Source organism: Malus sylvestris, chromosome 5 (genome assembly GCF_916048215.2).
Source record: "Malus sylvestris chromosome 5, drMalSylv7.2, whole genome shotgun sequence".
NCBI classification, from domain to species: domain Eukaryota; kingdom Viridiplantae; phylum Streptophyta; class Magnoliopsida; order Rosales; family Rosaceae; genus Malus; species Malus sylvestris.
In genome coordinates this window covers 41,618,220-41,635,063 of record NC_062264.1, presented here as the reverse complement: position 1 = coordinate 41,635,063, position 16,844 = coordinate 41,618,220, and the positions used below count along the sequence as shown (strand labels likewise).

General features: G+C 33.7%; 1 protein-coding gene across 1 annotated transcript; it reads left to right on the top strand.

Moving 5' to 3' along the window:
• The first annotated feature begins 5,919 nt into the window (after nt 1-5,919).
• Nucleotides 5,920-14,688, top strand: LOC126623377 (probable LRR receptor-like serine/threonine-protein kinase At1g07650). The gene is made up of 24 exons (XM_050292260.1): nt 5,920-6,087; nt 6,756-6,939; nt 7,102-7,173; nt 8,040-8,108; nt 8,193-8,264; nt 8,376-8,447; nt 8,522-8,593; nt 8,685-8,756; nt 8,853-8,924; nt 9,070-9,144; nt 9,231-9,302; nt 9,460-9,525; nt 9,652-9,717; nt 11,505-11,570; nt 11,690-11,725; nt 11,833-11,873; nt 12,060-12,433; nt 12,515-12,713; nt 12,847-12,990; nt 13,129-13,247; nt 13,328-13,538; nt 13,621-13,858; nt 13,957-14,107; nt 14,192-14,688. Exons 1-24 carry the CDS (start codon nt 5,982-5,984, stop codon nt 14,576-14,578), a joined length of 3,036 nt encoding a protein of 1,011 aa, XP_050148217.1. The 5' UTR covers nt 5,920-5,981; the 3' UTR covers nt 14,579-14,688.
• Nucleotides 14,689-16,844: the final 2,156 nt, after the last annotated feature.

Genomic DNA, 16,844 nt, shown 5'->3' with positions numbered 1-16,844 from the left:
TGGTGAGGCTAAGGTGATCAAAGGCTCGTGCCTTGGGTGCTCTTGTTCCCTTGGCAGAGTTGATGCAGAGGTGAAAGAGGCGGCAGAAGTAGCTTTTGCTTTGCTTCGAGTCGTGATGCCTAAAGTGACACCTCTTGCGACGATGACGCTCTTGTTCTTTGCGCCAGTTGCGGGAACAGTTTGAGCCTTCCTTGAAGCCATTAATTTTGGAAGTGTGCTTGAATTTCTTGAACGGAGAAAGAGATGAGAGGTAGAGATTGTCCCACTGGGCGTGCCAATTTGTGAACACGGAAAATTCCTGAAACGAAAGAGACAAGAACAACGTGCACAAACAAATATTTGTATTTAGATGATTTTGGGTTACAATCTCTCTCAAATTTATCCTCTGATTCGATCTCCGTAAGGTGTTGATTTGTGGATGTTTCGTTGATCCAAGGGCCGTCGATGCTTGATCTTGGATAAACTGTTGGAAGTTTCTTCAAAGGGCCGTGGGCTTGATCTTTGAAGGTGGATTTGAGTGGATCTTCAAGGAGCCGTTGGGGCTTGATCTTGAGGATGAATGTTTCTTCAAGGGCCGTTAAGGCTTGATCTTGAATAACGGTGATGAACGGATCTTCAAGGGCTTTTGGGCTTGATCTTGAAGAACAGTGATGAACAGATCTTCAAGGGCTTTTGGGCTTAATCTTGAATAACGGTTGGATGTGTGTGGATTTGTCAACGTTGTTTATCCAAATGACCGTTGGGGTTTGATCTTGGATGAACGGATGATGAACGATGGTGCTTTCTTCAAGGGTAGTCGGGGCTTGATCTTGAATTGGTGGAAGTTCTTCAAGGGCCTTTGGGGCTTGATCTTGGAAGAACGATGAACGAAGAACGAAGAACACTTTCTTCAAGGGCCGTCGGGGCTTGATCTTGAATTGGTGGATGATTGTTGATCCAAAGGGCCGTTGGGGCTTGATCTTGGGAGAACGATGAACGAAGAACGAAGAGAGCTTTCTTGATTCTTCGGGAACTTGGATGCTTGAGAACTTCGGAGTTTCAAAGCTTCAGAGCTTGCTTAATGATTTTGGTTCCCTCAATATGAATTCCCCTCAAATGAATGAATTAGCCTTCTATTTATAGAAATTTCCAAGGCCTAATTTTGAATATAATATTCCAGATGAAATAAGTCGTTTCTACCAGATGTTGACACGTGTCCTGTTTGATGACTTTTCCAACTTATTTCGATTTTTTGTTTAGACACACGCTACGTGTAAAATTTATGTAATACATGAGCGTTGAAACTTTGATTTATCGGTCAACATTTATTTACCGAAATTTCGATGTCTACACTTGGATCCTCAATGAAGGAGGAAAGGTCGCTCCTCAATTCACCACGCGACATATTCATGCAACTTCATATTTATGATCAGAATCATTACAATTATAAATTAGTTTGTAAAAATCATTTTTACAAAAAAAAAAAATCCATTAAATAAGAGATTGTTTAGTCATCAACCTGTATAAAAATGATGAATAGATTCAATAAAAAAAATTACGAACCGTCTATCTATTTGTTATAATTGATTGACCTATTAACCTTAATTTTAGTTGATTTTTTTTTTTTGTATAAATAATCTTTACAAAATGATTTATAATATAAACAGTTCAAATTATAAACACAAAACTCTATGAAAATAAAAAACTAAAGTAAATATTGATAAGAAAGGAAGCAAAACACCTAAATAACTTTCCCCAGCGAAAAGAAAAAACATCTCAATAATATTGTACATATGATATTGAATAATACGTGCCATGAGAAGTCCTTGATTATTATGTGTAATGAGGGTCCCTTCATTTACTGCGACTGAGATTGAATGCTATTCTAGATAGAGACATGACATGCAGTTAATTTTGTCCCACAATTTTGCTAATTACATGATCCCGTGCAGGACGTCAGCTTGGCTTGTCTGTTTTGTGCGCCAATAAAATACTTAATAAATTATTAAACATGCTTGAGCGTAAGTAGTTAATTAGTTAATTGCCATCAATGGTGTATACCAAAATCAAGGTTAAGCTAGATTTGAACGATGTGCCCTGTCGGTTTAGTGATATTTTTTGGTAAGCACGTCTCAACCCCTAGCCCTTGGATTAGTAAACTAGCTTCATTTGTAGATAGAAATAAATTGTCTACCTGGGTTCTTCTTGCCTAGCTGCATCAACTTTCTATTTTTTTCTTTTGCTTCTTATTCTGAGATTTACTAAGAACTAAAGTAAAGTCATTGGGATCTTTCCCTGCATCCACAACATTGATCTCTTGCATCGAACCAAAACCAAGTAGGACATCCCCATCATTATCTGAATCTACGTGATCAACATTATTTTCTTTAGTAGGCTCATCACCAATCTCCCTTGAAAGAGTATTGTTCAAATTACGAGGATGGGAAACAAAGGTGTTATCAATATTATTTATATTTGTTGGTTGTAACTCTAGTCGCAATTTGTCTGAAATTATCTCGATGCTCTGCCGACGAAGCAATTGTCCTGTTGGCCAACACACTTTACTCATTATTCACAACACTCATTAGGATATGATTCACAAAATCGTTGACTTGTTCAACATGGTGTTGCTTGAGCGAGCTACAAAGTGGGACCTTCATATTTTTAAGCGTTTGGTATTAAAAATTTGTTTGGTAAGATTATTTTAAAAAATTGAACTCAATGCTAACTTAAATATATAACTTATTCTCTAAAAACACAAAAAATGAGTTTTTAGACTAAAAGTTCACTCATTTCGTTTTCCTCTTCTCCCCTCTCACTCCAAATCTCTCTCTCTCTCTCTCTCTCTCTCTCTCTCTCTTTTCTTCTATCTCTCTCATTTTTTTTTTCTTTTCTTCTTGCTCTCTCCTCCAATTCCCTTTCTTTATTCTCTCTCTTCTTTCTCTCTTTCCTCATCTCTATCTCCTCTGATTCTCTCTTATTTTTTTTCATCATCTCTCCTCTTTCTCCTTCTCATGCCACTCTTTCTCTTTGAATCTTTTTGTCCAGTTTAAGTTTTCAAAAATTTAAATCTCATAACAAACAAGTATTAAGTCTTAAAGAAAATTGCTTTCAAAAAATATTCTTCATAAATGTTTGAAAAACCAAAGAACTTTTGAATAGGATACTAAACAGGTCTTAAATTTCTCGTCCCCAAACTCAATTTTATGTGAACCAAACGCCTCTTGATTAGTTGCTATCCATGCATGAATTGGACCAGAGCGACCGCGCATGTGTAATGAATTCTTGAATATAGTCACAATATTGTTTTATTCCTTCTGATGACTTTTCCAAAAGACAAGGTTTGTCATGCAGTCTAGCTAATTCTTTTCTCCATGGTTTGAACTTTCCAAGTCAAGGGAGGTTAATCTACTTGCCGACACATAAAAGTTAAAGGAATTAACTCGGCTCTTCAATGAATGAGGAGATATTTCCTCTCAATTCATTACGTGATGGATTTACGGAATTTTATATTTATGGTTCAAACGGTCATATTATAATTATTGTGTAAAATTATTTTTACAAAAAATCAATTAAATATAAAATCATTTAGGTCATCAAACTGTATAAAAACAGATAGATGGATTCGATAAAAAATTAAGAAATGTCTATCTTTTTATTACAATTGATTAACCTAACAACGTTAGTTTTAATTGATTTTTTTAGTACATATAATTTTTACAAAGTGATTTATAATATAAACGATTTTGATCATGAGTTCTGTGTAAATCAAAAACTAAGTGAATTTAGAAAAAATTTATCCTCAATTTGAGGAGCCAAGTCTTTCTCAAAGTTAAAAGAAAAAACCTGAGAGATGGTTATTATTGGGAGGAAAGGAAGCAAAACACCTAAATAATTTTCAGCAACAAAAAGGTAAAACACCTCAATAATTTTGTACGTATGGATTGTTTAATACATGTCGTGAAAAGTCCTCGATTATTATGTGTAATGAGGGTCCCTTCATTTACTGCGACAGACATTGAATTGTATTCTAGCTCTGTATAATATGACATGCAGTTAATTTTGTCCTACAATTTGGTAAAGTATAGCGTAATGCTAGATAGTTAAATTTATAAACAAAATTTAATAAATGATATAAAAGTTGATGATTAGATTATTATTTAAGTGTTGATAAACGTGTTTATTTTTTATTGATGACACATCATTTAGTTTATAAATTTAGTTTTTAGGTTATTCTAAAGTATGAAAATGATCCTATGCGGTACGTTAGCTTGTCTTGTCTATTTGTGCGCCAATAAAATAGTAAATAAACTATTAAACATGCTTTAGTGTAACTAGTTTACTAATTAATTGTCATCAATGGCGTATATTTGTTGGTAAGCACGTCTCAAGCCCCAGCCCTCGGATCAGTAATACAGAAACTTCACTATAGTTGGACAGCAAATCAATCACCCATGCTTCACCAAAAAGGAACACTATCAAGTACTTACACGTGAAAGTGTTGTATTCGACAGAGACGGATAATGTGGTCCAATTCAGTCCACCCGGGTGGGTGTTGAGAAAGTTTATTGCCTCACGTTTCATCAAAATTAGAATATGTGATTTGGGATAGGTTGTTTATGTTTGTTAAGCTTTTGTTGTTAATTGTTGAGCTTTTTTGTTGTACATATTTGCATTGCATGCTTGTTTTTTTCTTTTGTTGTATGTTTTTTGTATGTATTTTGATGGACACGGCTCATTATGTCCCTGTATTAGGTATATATGTTACTTATTAACGAAATTTACTCGTGCTCTTAAGTTTTGTTCATTATGATTTTATTTATTCCCAATATATTTTAAATGTTTATATTTTTTTAGTCGAGGATGTCAGAAGCAATATTAAGAGGCTCTTGTAGCCTACCCGAGAAAAAAAATTCTTGGCTCCCTCCTTGTTATTTGATTTGTGCTCCCTCAATATCACTTGACATGGTTATTTTTTTAGATGAATGTAAGATATCGATAATATAGAATTAAAGCGTACAAACTGAAGATAAGGTGCATGAAAAAGTCTCGATAAAAACCTTGTCAGAATTTCAACCCGATGAAAAAGAAATAGAGTGTCCCATACAACCAAACTTTAAAGTTAGTATCCTCACACAGTAAAGGAAATTACAAATTAACTTGGACATCTTCACTTGACATGGTTTTAGATCTAAGGAATTACAACAGGGACGATAGGTTGAATGACTCAAAGTTGGTTGTTTTGGCTTAATTATTTATCACTGTAGCATGATTATTTTGGAATTTGGAAATTGCAATGTTTGGACAATATTGTGAACAATTGGGGTAGCTATAGCTAGGAAGACTTGGAATTGTGTTTGTAATACGTACCAATTAAATGTCATTGGTTGAAAATGTGAAGTGTGAAGGTAAAAGGGCCCACATCGGTGAAAGGATAAACTTTGCAAGGCTTATAAGAGATTCGGTTACTCTTCATATTGCCAATTGAGCATTACATTATCACAACCAACTACTCCAGATCACATGGCTCAGATACCATGTAAAGATACTAACACTTGCAGATTTTAAGAGAGATGAGAGAGAGAGAGAGAGAGAGAGATTTTGTATTGGTAAAAATGCTTTCTTTGTTAAGTTGTGAAGGTTTACAATGATCACCTATATAGGTGTTTTGGTACAAAGCTTGCATAGCAAGTAATCCTTGTTAACCACCTCCTTATATCAACTAACTCTATCTCTAACCAACTTTATCCAAGTCCACCAGATTCTAACCACTAACTATATGTATAACAGCCTATTTAATCTCTTGACAAGTGGCTTTATTTTGACCATGGATAATCTCATCACTTGGATCACAATCTTGCACCTTATCCTTCATACAATTTTATGGTGGAACCCGAGAGGAAATTTCTAACTTTTTTCAAGAAATAATTTATTGCTATAAAACGTCAGGTGGGTTGGGGGGCTCATAGCCTCATATATATCATAAGTAACGCTCGAAGAAAATGGCAAGATTTCTCATCGTGCTCGTACTAATCCTTTGCTTCTGCTTTTCATCAATTGTTAAAGTTGAAGCACAATCTCAATCTGCCCGTCTTGCTCCCAGAGAAGGTAGCAATTCACTCTTCGTCTTCCTTTTCTTTTACTTCTTAATATCCTTTCAAGGGGTTTCACGTGCAAGCCCTGCACCCTTCATATGTTGAAATTGTTCTATATATATATACGGTATACCATATGGATTACAACGCAAGAAAAATATTTGCTATATTTTTGACATTAGATATACACTCTTTTTAGTTCTCACACACCCATGTTTAAACCTATTTGTTGTTTCATTTAATTTATTCATTCCAATAGTCAGAAATAAAGAGTGGTGTGTGAGAGGCTAAAATGTGTGTGAAAAATAGCTCCCTTTCCCCTTCGGCTTTTCTTTTTGGTATATTCCAATCCCCCTGTGTTTTTTTCTTAAAAAAATGGGACCAGCTGATGGTTTCGCCACGACAGTCCACCCTTTCGGAGGCCGGAAAGAATCACAAAGGCATTTCAGCCTCCCCTAGCCACCATCTTATGATTCACCAGTGCCAAAAATCGAACTCAGGATGTGCTGTGTGGAATATGGTCCTGTAATTCGTCCTCAATCACTGGGTCATATCCCGTGGTTGATCGATCCCCTGTGTTTTGACACGTAAACAATGAACATCAGTTTTGTTCCCAAAACGGGAATGCCAGGGAAAGAACAATAAAATAGGAAAATTGATGGATTTATTTTATGTGCGCAGTGGAAGCACTTAAAGAAATACGTACACAACTGGGGAAGAAAGACTGGAACTTCAGCATAGATCCATGCAGCAGCAATAACACAAATTGGGCTACCCCAAAATCTGCTGATTTTCCTTCATACAACAACACTCTCATTTGCAACTGTTCCTACCCTGCTGATGGTTTTTGCCATGTTGTCAGCCTGTATATTTTCTTGCCGCTTATCCAGTTTTCTTACTTACACAAATGAGAAAAAGAAATGAAAGAACAAGAAATTATTAGGGATAATGTTAGAGTTCATAGGACGGTCCAGAATAAAGCCGACGTAAACTTTTTTTGTATGAGCTCTAACATTTTGTAATACAGTTTTCTCAAAGGACAAGATCTTGCTGGTGTACTTCCACCATCCATTGCGAAGTTACCCTACCTAACAAAAGTGTAAGGGAAATCTTTTTAGTTGTATATTTTGAGTTGTTAGTATTATTAATTAGGGACACTTTAGATGCGGTCCCTAGCTATCAATATTCTTTGATTGAAACCTTTGTTAGTTTTTAGTTTTTGATTGAGTTCCCTAACACTAATGTAATAATATAAGTTACTATATTTTTTTAAATTAAAAATTAAAAATTGAAATTTGTAATTGTTTATATTAATGAGATTTTAAATAAAATTCATAATTTATTGGATTAAAAATAATAAAATATAAATTATACTCTCTATTGTATTGTGTGTGTGTGTACATATATGTATGGGTACATTAACCAAAATTGACAAAAAAAGTTATTGTACCAAAATATGGATACATTCTCAAATCAACGAAAAAGAATGTACCCATATAAGTTTAAACATGGATTAAAAAATTTGAATGGATTTTATATTAAAAAAGGGTACATTTTACATATAACAAATTGATATATTTGAGAATGGGTACATTTAAGATTAAAAAAATTGAAAAATTATATGAATGGGTACATTTAAGATTAAAAAATTAAGAATCTTTTTATATATATAAAAAAAACCTAATAGGTACAAACTTAATTTAATTTTTTATTATTTTGGAAATGTTTGAATTGAAAATTAATTAGAAGTTTAATAGGGGTGTGAGTATTAAACCCTAAATTAATTACTATTTTTATATTAAAATTTTATATAATAAACATGTAAATTCATTATCACATTAATGTTAGGGACTTGAATCAAAATTTGAGAACTAATAAGGTCTTAGTCAATGAACAGTAAGAACTAGGAACCGGATACTAATTTTTCCTATTAATTATTACCAATATCTTTGCTCCTGTTTACAGTGATTTCACAAAGAACTACCTAAGCGGTACTATACCACGTGAATGGGCTTCGACAAAGTTGGAATTTCTGTAAATGATTTCTCAACTTCATGTTCAAGGTTAGCCATTTGTAGCTTATACTAATTGAACTAACAAAATGAGTACAATATGCAGGTCCATTACTGTGAACAACTTAACGGGACAGATCCCTGACTACTTGGGAAACATTACCACCCTAATTTATATGTATGCTTTGGCTTAATCTCTCGCTACAACCTCATATTTAATGTAAAAATGAATTTTAAGTCACTCGGTGTAGCGTACTGTGATGACTGATGAAGGAAAATTTGTTTTCAGGAGCCTAGAAAATAACAAGTTTTCTGGATCTGTTCCTCCTGAACTTGGGAAATTGGTTAACTTGAACAATCTGTAAGCTTTTATTTAATTTGAGATAACTTGTATAAGCAAGTACGAGTTGATAATTGGCATTGGTATCTACACAGCATTCTGAATGCAAACAATCTCACGGGAGAGCTGCCGCAGCATCTCACTAATCTGACCAAGTTAACAGAACTGTGTGTTTGTACCCTTTTTCTTTCTGATTATTACTTTATAAATCAGTAATAAATATTCGGATTTATTGTATTCCTAATTGTGTTTGTACAGTAGGATTAGCATTAACAACTTCACTGGAAAAATACCTGATTTTTTTCAAAGTTGGAAGAACCTTAATATGTTGTAAGTGATTCCTTTGCATCTTCTCTAATTTGTTAAGGCATATCTTTTCTAGTGTAATATCTATCTGTTTTGAGTTTTGAATTCTGTCGTTTACAGAGAGATCCAAGCTAGTGGCTTCCAAGGTCCAATTCCGCCAAGCATTTCTGTCTTGAGTAGTTTAACAGAACTGTGAGTTCTGCAGTCAATACTAATTAAGTTCCGTTATCACCAAAGAACCTTAATCTGCCTTTAAAAGTTAGTTTCTCTCACAATGTTTTTTCGTTTTTTTGCTTTTCTTAAAAATGATTCATGATCATGATGTGATGTAATGCAGAAGAATCAGTGACATTAAAAATGACGGGGACTCAGAATTTCCAAACTTGAAGAGCATGCCAAAGATGCTTAATTTGTAAGTCTTGAAAGTTGCAATTTTCTAATAGTTTTAGACTAATCAATACCTAGCTGCAGTTTTGCTAATCTATAGTCATGTTGCAGAATGCTGAGGAGCTGTAATTTATCTGGACACATCCCCGATTACATACAAAACTTAACAAACTTGAAAACATTGTAATACGTACACATTGTTCTTCAATTTTCAATTCGGTTTTTACTTGTTCAAGTGCATAGAAAGATTATTAATTTGAAATCTTCTTGTTCACAAGTTGGTTAATGAGTTCATTCTCTTCGGTTAAGCATCCCAGTAACAAACTTTGAGTTGTTGCAGAGATCTCAGCTTCAACAGATTGGAAGGTAGTGTTCCTGATATGTCAGCCGCACGCTTGGAGTGGTTGTAAGAAACATCAAAATTTCATAGTCATTTGTTTATATAGTCATTATTTCGGCAGTGTAACCACCTTTTTGGAGCGGTAAATATATAGTTTAACTGTATGTGACTACGTAATTGTATTCTGAATAGATATCTCACAAGCAACTTGCTCACTGGGCCTATTCCAGGCTGGATCAACAAGACGGATATTAAAACGTATGTTTTCCATCATATTATCTGACTGCTGGAGTTTGTCTTTCCATTGCATCCGGCGCGAAGCAATATATACTCTATATTCTTCTAATATTCATTGTAATGTTTCACACATTCCGGGAACATATGCTTTGGGCGTACTGTTTGCATATGCTGATTAATATCTAGCACGATTAACAGAAGCCTATTTGTGCCTTGAAATATGTATGGCGCGTTTACTAATACGTAATAGTAATTGAATTGAGGAGGAATCACAATCAGATTTTTATGAAGTCGTTTATTAAACTGCTTGAAATCGAAATAGGAATGATGTTGATTCTATAAAAGCTATTTACCGAATATCTCTGAATCGGAATTAGAACCAGTATAATTACTAAACTATCTGTGTTCTAAATAAATTAATTTATGTACTAGGTAATAACTATAATTTTCATAATAACATATACTTACAAATTGTAAAACTTTCTACCTCTTGAAAATAGAATCTATAACTTTTTTTTGCCCATTTTCCACCTCTTTAAAACTTTATTTTTTTCATTAAAAAAAAAAACCCATTTCGTTGTAATAGAAAACTTCATTTTAATCCTCGGCAAAGATGACTTTTTGATTAAAACCATGAGTAAGATCAAAATCTAATTTTAGTCCCTTGATACATTAATAGCCTCATTTATTAATTATATTTTGATTTTTTAATTATTTATCTTTTTCTTTCTAATTTTTAATGTATTAATTTTATTTCATTATAATTTTTATTTTCATTTCATTCATCGTAATATATTTTGTTGTGAACATTTAAATAAACTAATTTTTGTTATACAATATATTTCGATGTACTTTATCTTCTTCATTTAGGTATATTAAATTCATTATAATACATTTCGGTGCATACATTTAGGTACACACATTTCGGTACATACATTTCGATACAAATATTTAGGTACATTAATTCAATATAATACATTTTCAGTACTAACATTTCGGTGCATACATTTCGGTACACACATTTAGGTACAATAATTTAATATTAATACATTTCGGTGCATATATTTAGGTACATACATTTCGGTACTAACATTTAGGTACATTAATTTAGTCTTTCAAATTTGAAGAATGTTAAATAAAATTAATAGATTAAAAAACTCTTTTTTGGTCAAAAAATAAATTAAAATTTGTGTATTAATAAATTGAAATATTTAATGAGAGACATTAAATAAAATGCACATTAATTATTTTGAATTAAGGACACATTAGGGACTAAAATCAATATTTAATCTAACACCAAGTTTTTTTTAAATTTTAATCTTCTTGAAGGATTAAAGTTCAAAAACCCCTCGTTGTAATACTAATATCGCTCTACAATTAAGCCTTTCTCCAAACTGCTATAAATACACCTTAGGCAAACTAGGCATTTATAATATATGTGAGGGTATAATGGGTAAAAATCATGGATTCTATCGCACCCAACTTTTGGAATTCAATTCCCACCTCCACCAAGGAGTCCAATTCCTACAAAAGGAGGAGTTGAATTCCATTTGTCACGTGGGTTCCATGTATTCTTGATTCTTTCATGTCTTAGTAAATACAAGAATAATTCATAATCGAAATCAAATTCCTTATTTTCATTCCGTCTATGGGTGCGTAAATATATGGCCTCCACTGAATCTCATCATTGACTAGGATTTTCTATCATTAATTAATCATTTTAGCACACAACTCTACGGTTACTTTTAACATTTATACATTTCTAGTGATGGTATACTGGCTTACAAATTTACTGTATTTGTGCGCAGCCAGATAGACCTTTCTTACAACAATTTTTCTGAGAACTCTGAGCCAACCACTTGTAGAGAACAATTGTAAGAACAGTTTTCTTTTAGTTGACATGCATAGTACAGTTCACTGTCATCACTCGCCATTTTCCTGTGGAACTAACTGATTTGGCATGTGTCTATATATATATATATATACACATCAGGAACTTGTTCAAAAGCTTTTCTGCACGAAACAACTCGTAAGCTTCGAACTTGATTAGACTTCAACGATGAAGCGATTTACTTTTTTCTTTTCATTATGTCAACTTCAAATTGACATAAACTGATTTTAACTACACTGATGTAGATTATTTGGAGGGTGCCTAGAAAGTTTTCCATGTCCAAAAGGTAAACAAAATATCTCTAAGAAGATATCATTTTAAGTTACACTTTTTAGTTACCCCAACTAGGATAATTAAAGTTTTCATCGACATGATGGAACAGGGTTTTTAAGACAATATTTTGTTTCATTTCTCTACTCAAGTATTTTCTATAATCTAATTATAATTCATATGATATTGATTATATTTGAAGAGCGGTACTCTTTACATATAAACTGTGGAGGAAAGGCAACCACCATTGGAGGAATTGACTTCGAAGCGGATACAGATCCAGGTGGGGCAGCAAAGTTCAATCCTGTAAGAGCTTTATGGGGAATAAGTACCACTGGACATTTCTGGGATTCTAAGCCCACCTTTAATGACTACATAGCTAATAATGTGTCCATACAAAGGAACGACTCGGAGTTGTACATGAGTGCGCGTCTATCTCCTCTTTCTCTCACGTATTATGTACGCTGCTTAAGAAATGAAAAGTATACCGTGAAACTTCACTTTTCGGAGATAATAATCAGAGGCAATAAATCGTTTTACAGTCTTGGAAGACGGATATTTGATGTCTATATTCAGGTACTCAAACAAATCTTTGTGCATGCACTTTTTGTATATCCTACTTAAGATGAATTCTTTGATTTATGAAGTTTGTTGCAGGAGGAACTAGTGTGGGAGGATTTTGAGATCGAAAAGGAAGCACATGGGGTTGACAGGGCAATCATTAAGGAACGTAAAGCAGTTCAAGTTAATGATACAACTTTAGAGATCCGATTTCATTGGTCAGGGAAAGGGACAACAACTTCCCCACACAGAGGAGTATACGGTCCTCTTATATCAGCTATCTCGGTAGACCCCGGTATATTCTAAACTTGCGAACTCTCTCAAAACTTACTGTGTATGTATGGCTGATATAAGAGGACCATATACTCACGATAGCAAAACTTCTATCATTCATGATTTGGTTTTTCATTTCTTTTACAAAATTTTAGAGTATAAGACTCCTCACGATAGCAAAAGCAAGGTACTAATCACGGTCGGAACTTCAGTTGGAGCTTCGGTTGTGTGCCTTTTCTTGACATTAGGCATTCTCTGGTGGAGAGGCTGTCTAGAAAGCAAAACATCAAGGGAAAAAGGTATTACTAAGCCATTGTGAAAGTGCATTTGTCTCAATCTTTCAAATGCCATGTTGCTAGGAAATACACTGTGTCTCAAAGTTCAAAAGAAGTATTGCAAATGCTTATACCAATATTATGATCTTGTTCTTTGGACAGCTTTAAGAGGACTGGATCTGCAAACTGGTTTTTTCACCTTCAGGCAAATTAAAGCTGCTACTAACAACTTTGATCCTGAAAACAAAATTGGGGAAGGTGGTTTTGGGTCTGTCTACAAGGTACCGTACAATCTAACCTGCGTACTTTCCCTTATTTTTGTGTGTCGTCAATTAACATTAGGCTTTTACGGAAAATGCAGGGTATATTGTTGGATGGTACTATAATCGCGGTTAAGCAACTATCATCAAAATCAAAGCAAGGAAACCGGGAATTTGTGAATGAAATAGGCATGGTATCTGCTTTGCATCATCCAAATCTTGTTAGATTGTATGGGTGTTGTATTGAATCAAACCAATTATTGTTGGTATATGAATACATGGAGAATAATAGCCTTGCACATACTTTGTTCGGTAAGCTTAATTATCAAGTTTAGTAACAAAATTACACAGGAATGGTGAATTAAAAGGACCTGGAAATTCATGTTTGTTTCAGGTCCAGAGGAAGGTCCATTAAAGCTGGACTGGTCTACAAGGCTGAAAATATGCATTGGTATAGCAAGAGGTCTGGCTTTTTTGCATGAAGAGTCGCCACTGAAGGTTGTACATAGAGACATTAAAGCTACAAATATATTGCTAGACCAAGACCTCAATGCAAAGATCTCTGACTTCGGTTTGGCCAAACTTGACGAAGAGGAGAACACTCACATTAGCACCAGAGTTGCTGGAACCATGTAAGCGTGCTGCTACTATATTCTACGTGCTTATTTATTGAAATGTCCCCTAGAACTAATGTCGTGTCTAACTCCTTGAAACTAAATTTGTTGTGCAGAGGATACATGGCTCCAGAATATGCACTATGGGGTTATTTAACATATAAAGCAGATGTCTACAGTTTTGGTGTCGTTGCATTGGAAATTGTTGCTGGAAAGAACAATATGAAATATCGACCAAATGAGAACTTCGTATGCCTTGTGGATTGGGTAAGATCTTCATTCTAAGAGCTTGAGTATATGTCAACGTTGCGTAGCTAATCTCGGCTAGTCTTTTTTATCTGCTTATTTCAGGCTCTTGTTTTACAACAAAAGGGGAACTTAATAGAGCTAGTGGATCCAAGGTTGGGGTCCGATTTTGAAGTGGAAGAGGCAATTACAATGATCAAGGTAGCGCTCTTATGCATCAATCCAGCACCAGCTCTCAGGCCGACCATGTCTGCAGTAGTGAGCATGCTTGAAGGACGGACACTTGTTCGTGAATCAGTCATGAACCCAAATATTTATGGCGATGAACTGAAGTTAGCATCCTTGAGAAACCCGTTTGATCTGACTGCACCGGGGGGTACAAGTGGAACTCAGAGCCTTGTTGGTTCATCAGATGCAACGTGTATTAATTCTTCTGCTACCACGTCCTCAGATCTCTATAAAATTGGTCCTAGTAGTAGTACATCTACTTAGTAATTAACGTAAACCTTGTTATGCGCTCAAGTATGCAAATTCTCGTGTACTGATAAGTAGTACGTTCACTTTCCAATATCAAAGCTTCAGCTTCGTACTTTTGATTACAACTTTGGGTGCAAGAATAAACGCTTTTAATCAATTGAGCCAACTCTAAATGGTTTGCTACATTTGCGAAGTAGAAGCTCTATGTAACAAAGAAAGTGGAGAAAGAAAAAATACAATAATTTTAAGTGATTCAAATTCAGTCCAATCATTACGTATATGATTGTCAGGATCAAGCTGTCAATTTTCCACTTGACATGGTTTAAGTTGTAAGGAATTACAGCAGGGACAAAAGGTTGAATAATTCAAAGTTCGTTTTTCTGGCTTAAGATGCAACATGGATTGGTGGTTAAAGGAGGCCAACTCTTGCTTTTGTATACATGGAATATTCATACAAAAAGTCTAGGAAGATGTGAACGGTTAGATTATGGTTACGGATTTTAATTAGTCAGACTATATTATTTGTTTAACCACTAATTAGGCAGACAATTAAGGTGCACTAAATTGTTGTTTATGATACACGATTTATTATTTGTTTAACCATTAATAGTTCTATTCCGTAGTTGGTATTCGTAAATGTTTCTTTTTATGCATATTAGCCCAAAGATCTCTTGCTAAACGCTCTCTAACTACGTTTAGCAGAACATAAATTTTTTCAAGTCATAAAACCGTTTTATAGACAAACGCAGGTTAGATGACCTTTTTAAATGCACTTTCAAGTAATTTTACACCAACTACATGAATTTTTAATAAAAATTTTACTACATACTTTTCTCATTTTTTTTTTTTTTTTGAAAAATTTTACTACATTCTTAAGTTTATAACAAAAACATTTGTAACATACACATGCTTTCTACAAATGCATTCCCTTTACGATAACCGATCTAAGCATAACATTCCCCATAATTAGTAACCACGCCCACATCGTAATTATAAACCAAGTTCTTTAACTACATTAATATACTATTAGGAATGTTCTTAGCACTATAAAATTTTCATTCTACATTTTTCATAAGTGTATTTTTTTTTCAATTACAAAAAGTTTAGAGTGCAAATAAAATGTTCTTTTAAAGTGCATGTAACAATTCCGTACTATTAATAATTTAATATTCAATCGAAAACCATGTGGGACCCCATCATGTGTGCCTCGACAAGATTTTTCCTTCTTTAATTCTATTATAATATTCTAGAGCCATTCAACCAAGAGATTTTTCAAAGTATTTGAACACAGAGCAATATACCAAGTGTCATTATACAAGTGGTAAGATAGTGTTAAAAAATTCAGAACTTAAAAGATAAAAATTATGTCCGCTTACATAATAACACATATTGTATCATTAGTATTTTAGACACAATGAAAATATTTTTCCATTCAACCATGTCTTTATCTTCTAGAGGTGTGACTGAGTTGTGACTTTCAGCCATTCAACAACATCTGCCTCTTCAGAAAGTTCAAAAATTGAAAATTCTTCTAATTGAAAAATTGAATAGTCTTATTCAAAAGTTGAGCGATCCCAACTTGACATGTGTTAAAAATAACAGAAATCCTAGAGACTCTTTGGAAGTAGAATTCTCGATAAATTTTTTGTTACCTTATGTTTTTAGCACAATTTTAGTGTCAACATTGTAAAATATTGTGTCAAAAAAATGAAGTGGGGGAGAATTTCACTTTGAGAGAGTCCAACTTTAAAAGACAATACTTAGCATTTCTCTGAAAATAATAATTAACAAATTTATATTTTAATGAAGATCACAAATTAAAACTAGTCAATGAGCAAAGGTCACGAGTAAAGACTAGTTCTACCATAAATGCTAAGGAAACTCTCTTAAAAGTAAGACTCTTTATGGACTCTTTGTCATCTCATTTTTGTGGCACAATTCTCGTGACAACATTATAAAATAATATGTAGAAAGAAAAAGTGACAAAGTCTATGGAGAGTTTTACTTTGAGACGATCTCCTTAGCATTTCTCCTAGTTCTAAATACTCGACAACCTACTCGACTTATGTCTCCATTATTATAAGAAAAAAGTCATAAAAATAATAATTTTAATTCAAAATGTATACTTTTGTGTCTTTATTTGTACTTGAACTTTTTCGTCTAATAATATGCTCTTTCTTTAAAACTAAAGTGGCTTTGCCACTTAGTACTATGATCTGGTGATATTCCTCATCACTTGTAAGTGAGAGGTTTTATGTTTGATTCTCACCATAGGCGAATT

What these genes read in the sequence shown, in the direction of transcription:
- LOC126623377 (XM_050292260.1), top strand. Translation starts at nt 5,982, where the DNA reads ATGGCAAGATTTCTCATCGTGCTCGTACTAATCCTTTGCTTCTGCTTT. An exon ending in CCGTCTTGCTCCCAGAGAAG is followed by an intron (nt 6,088 to 6,755) that starts GTAGCAATTCAC and finishes TTATGTGCGCAG; the next exon opens with TGGAAGCACTTAAAGAAATA. An exon ending in TATTTGATGTCTATATTCAG is followed by an intron (nt 12,434 to 12,514) that starts GTACTCAAACAA and finishes AGTTTGTTGCAG; the next exon opens with GAGGAACTAGTGTGGGAGGA.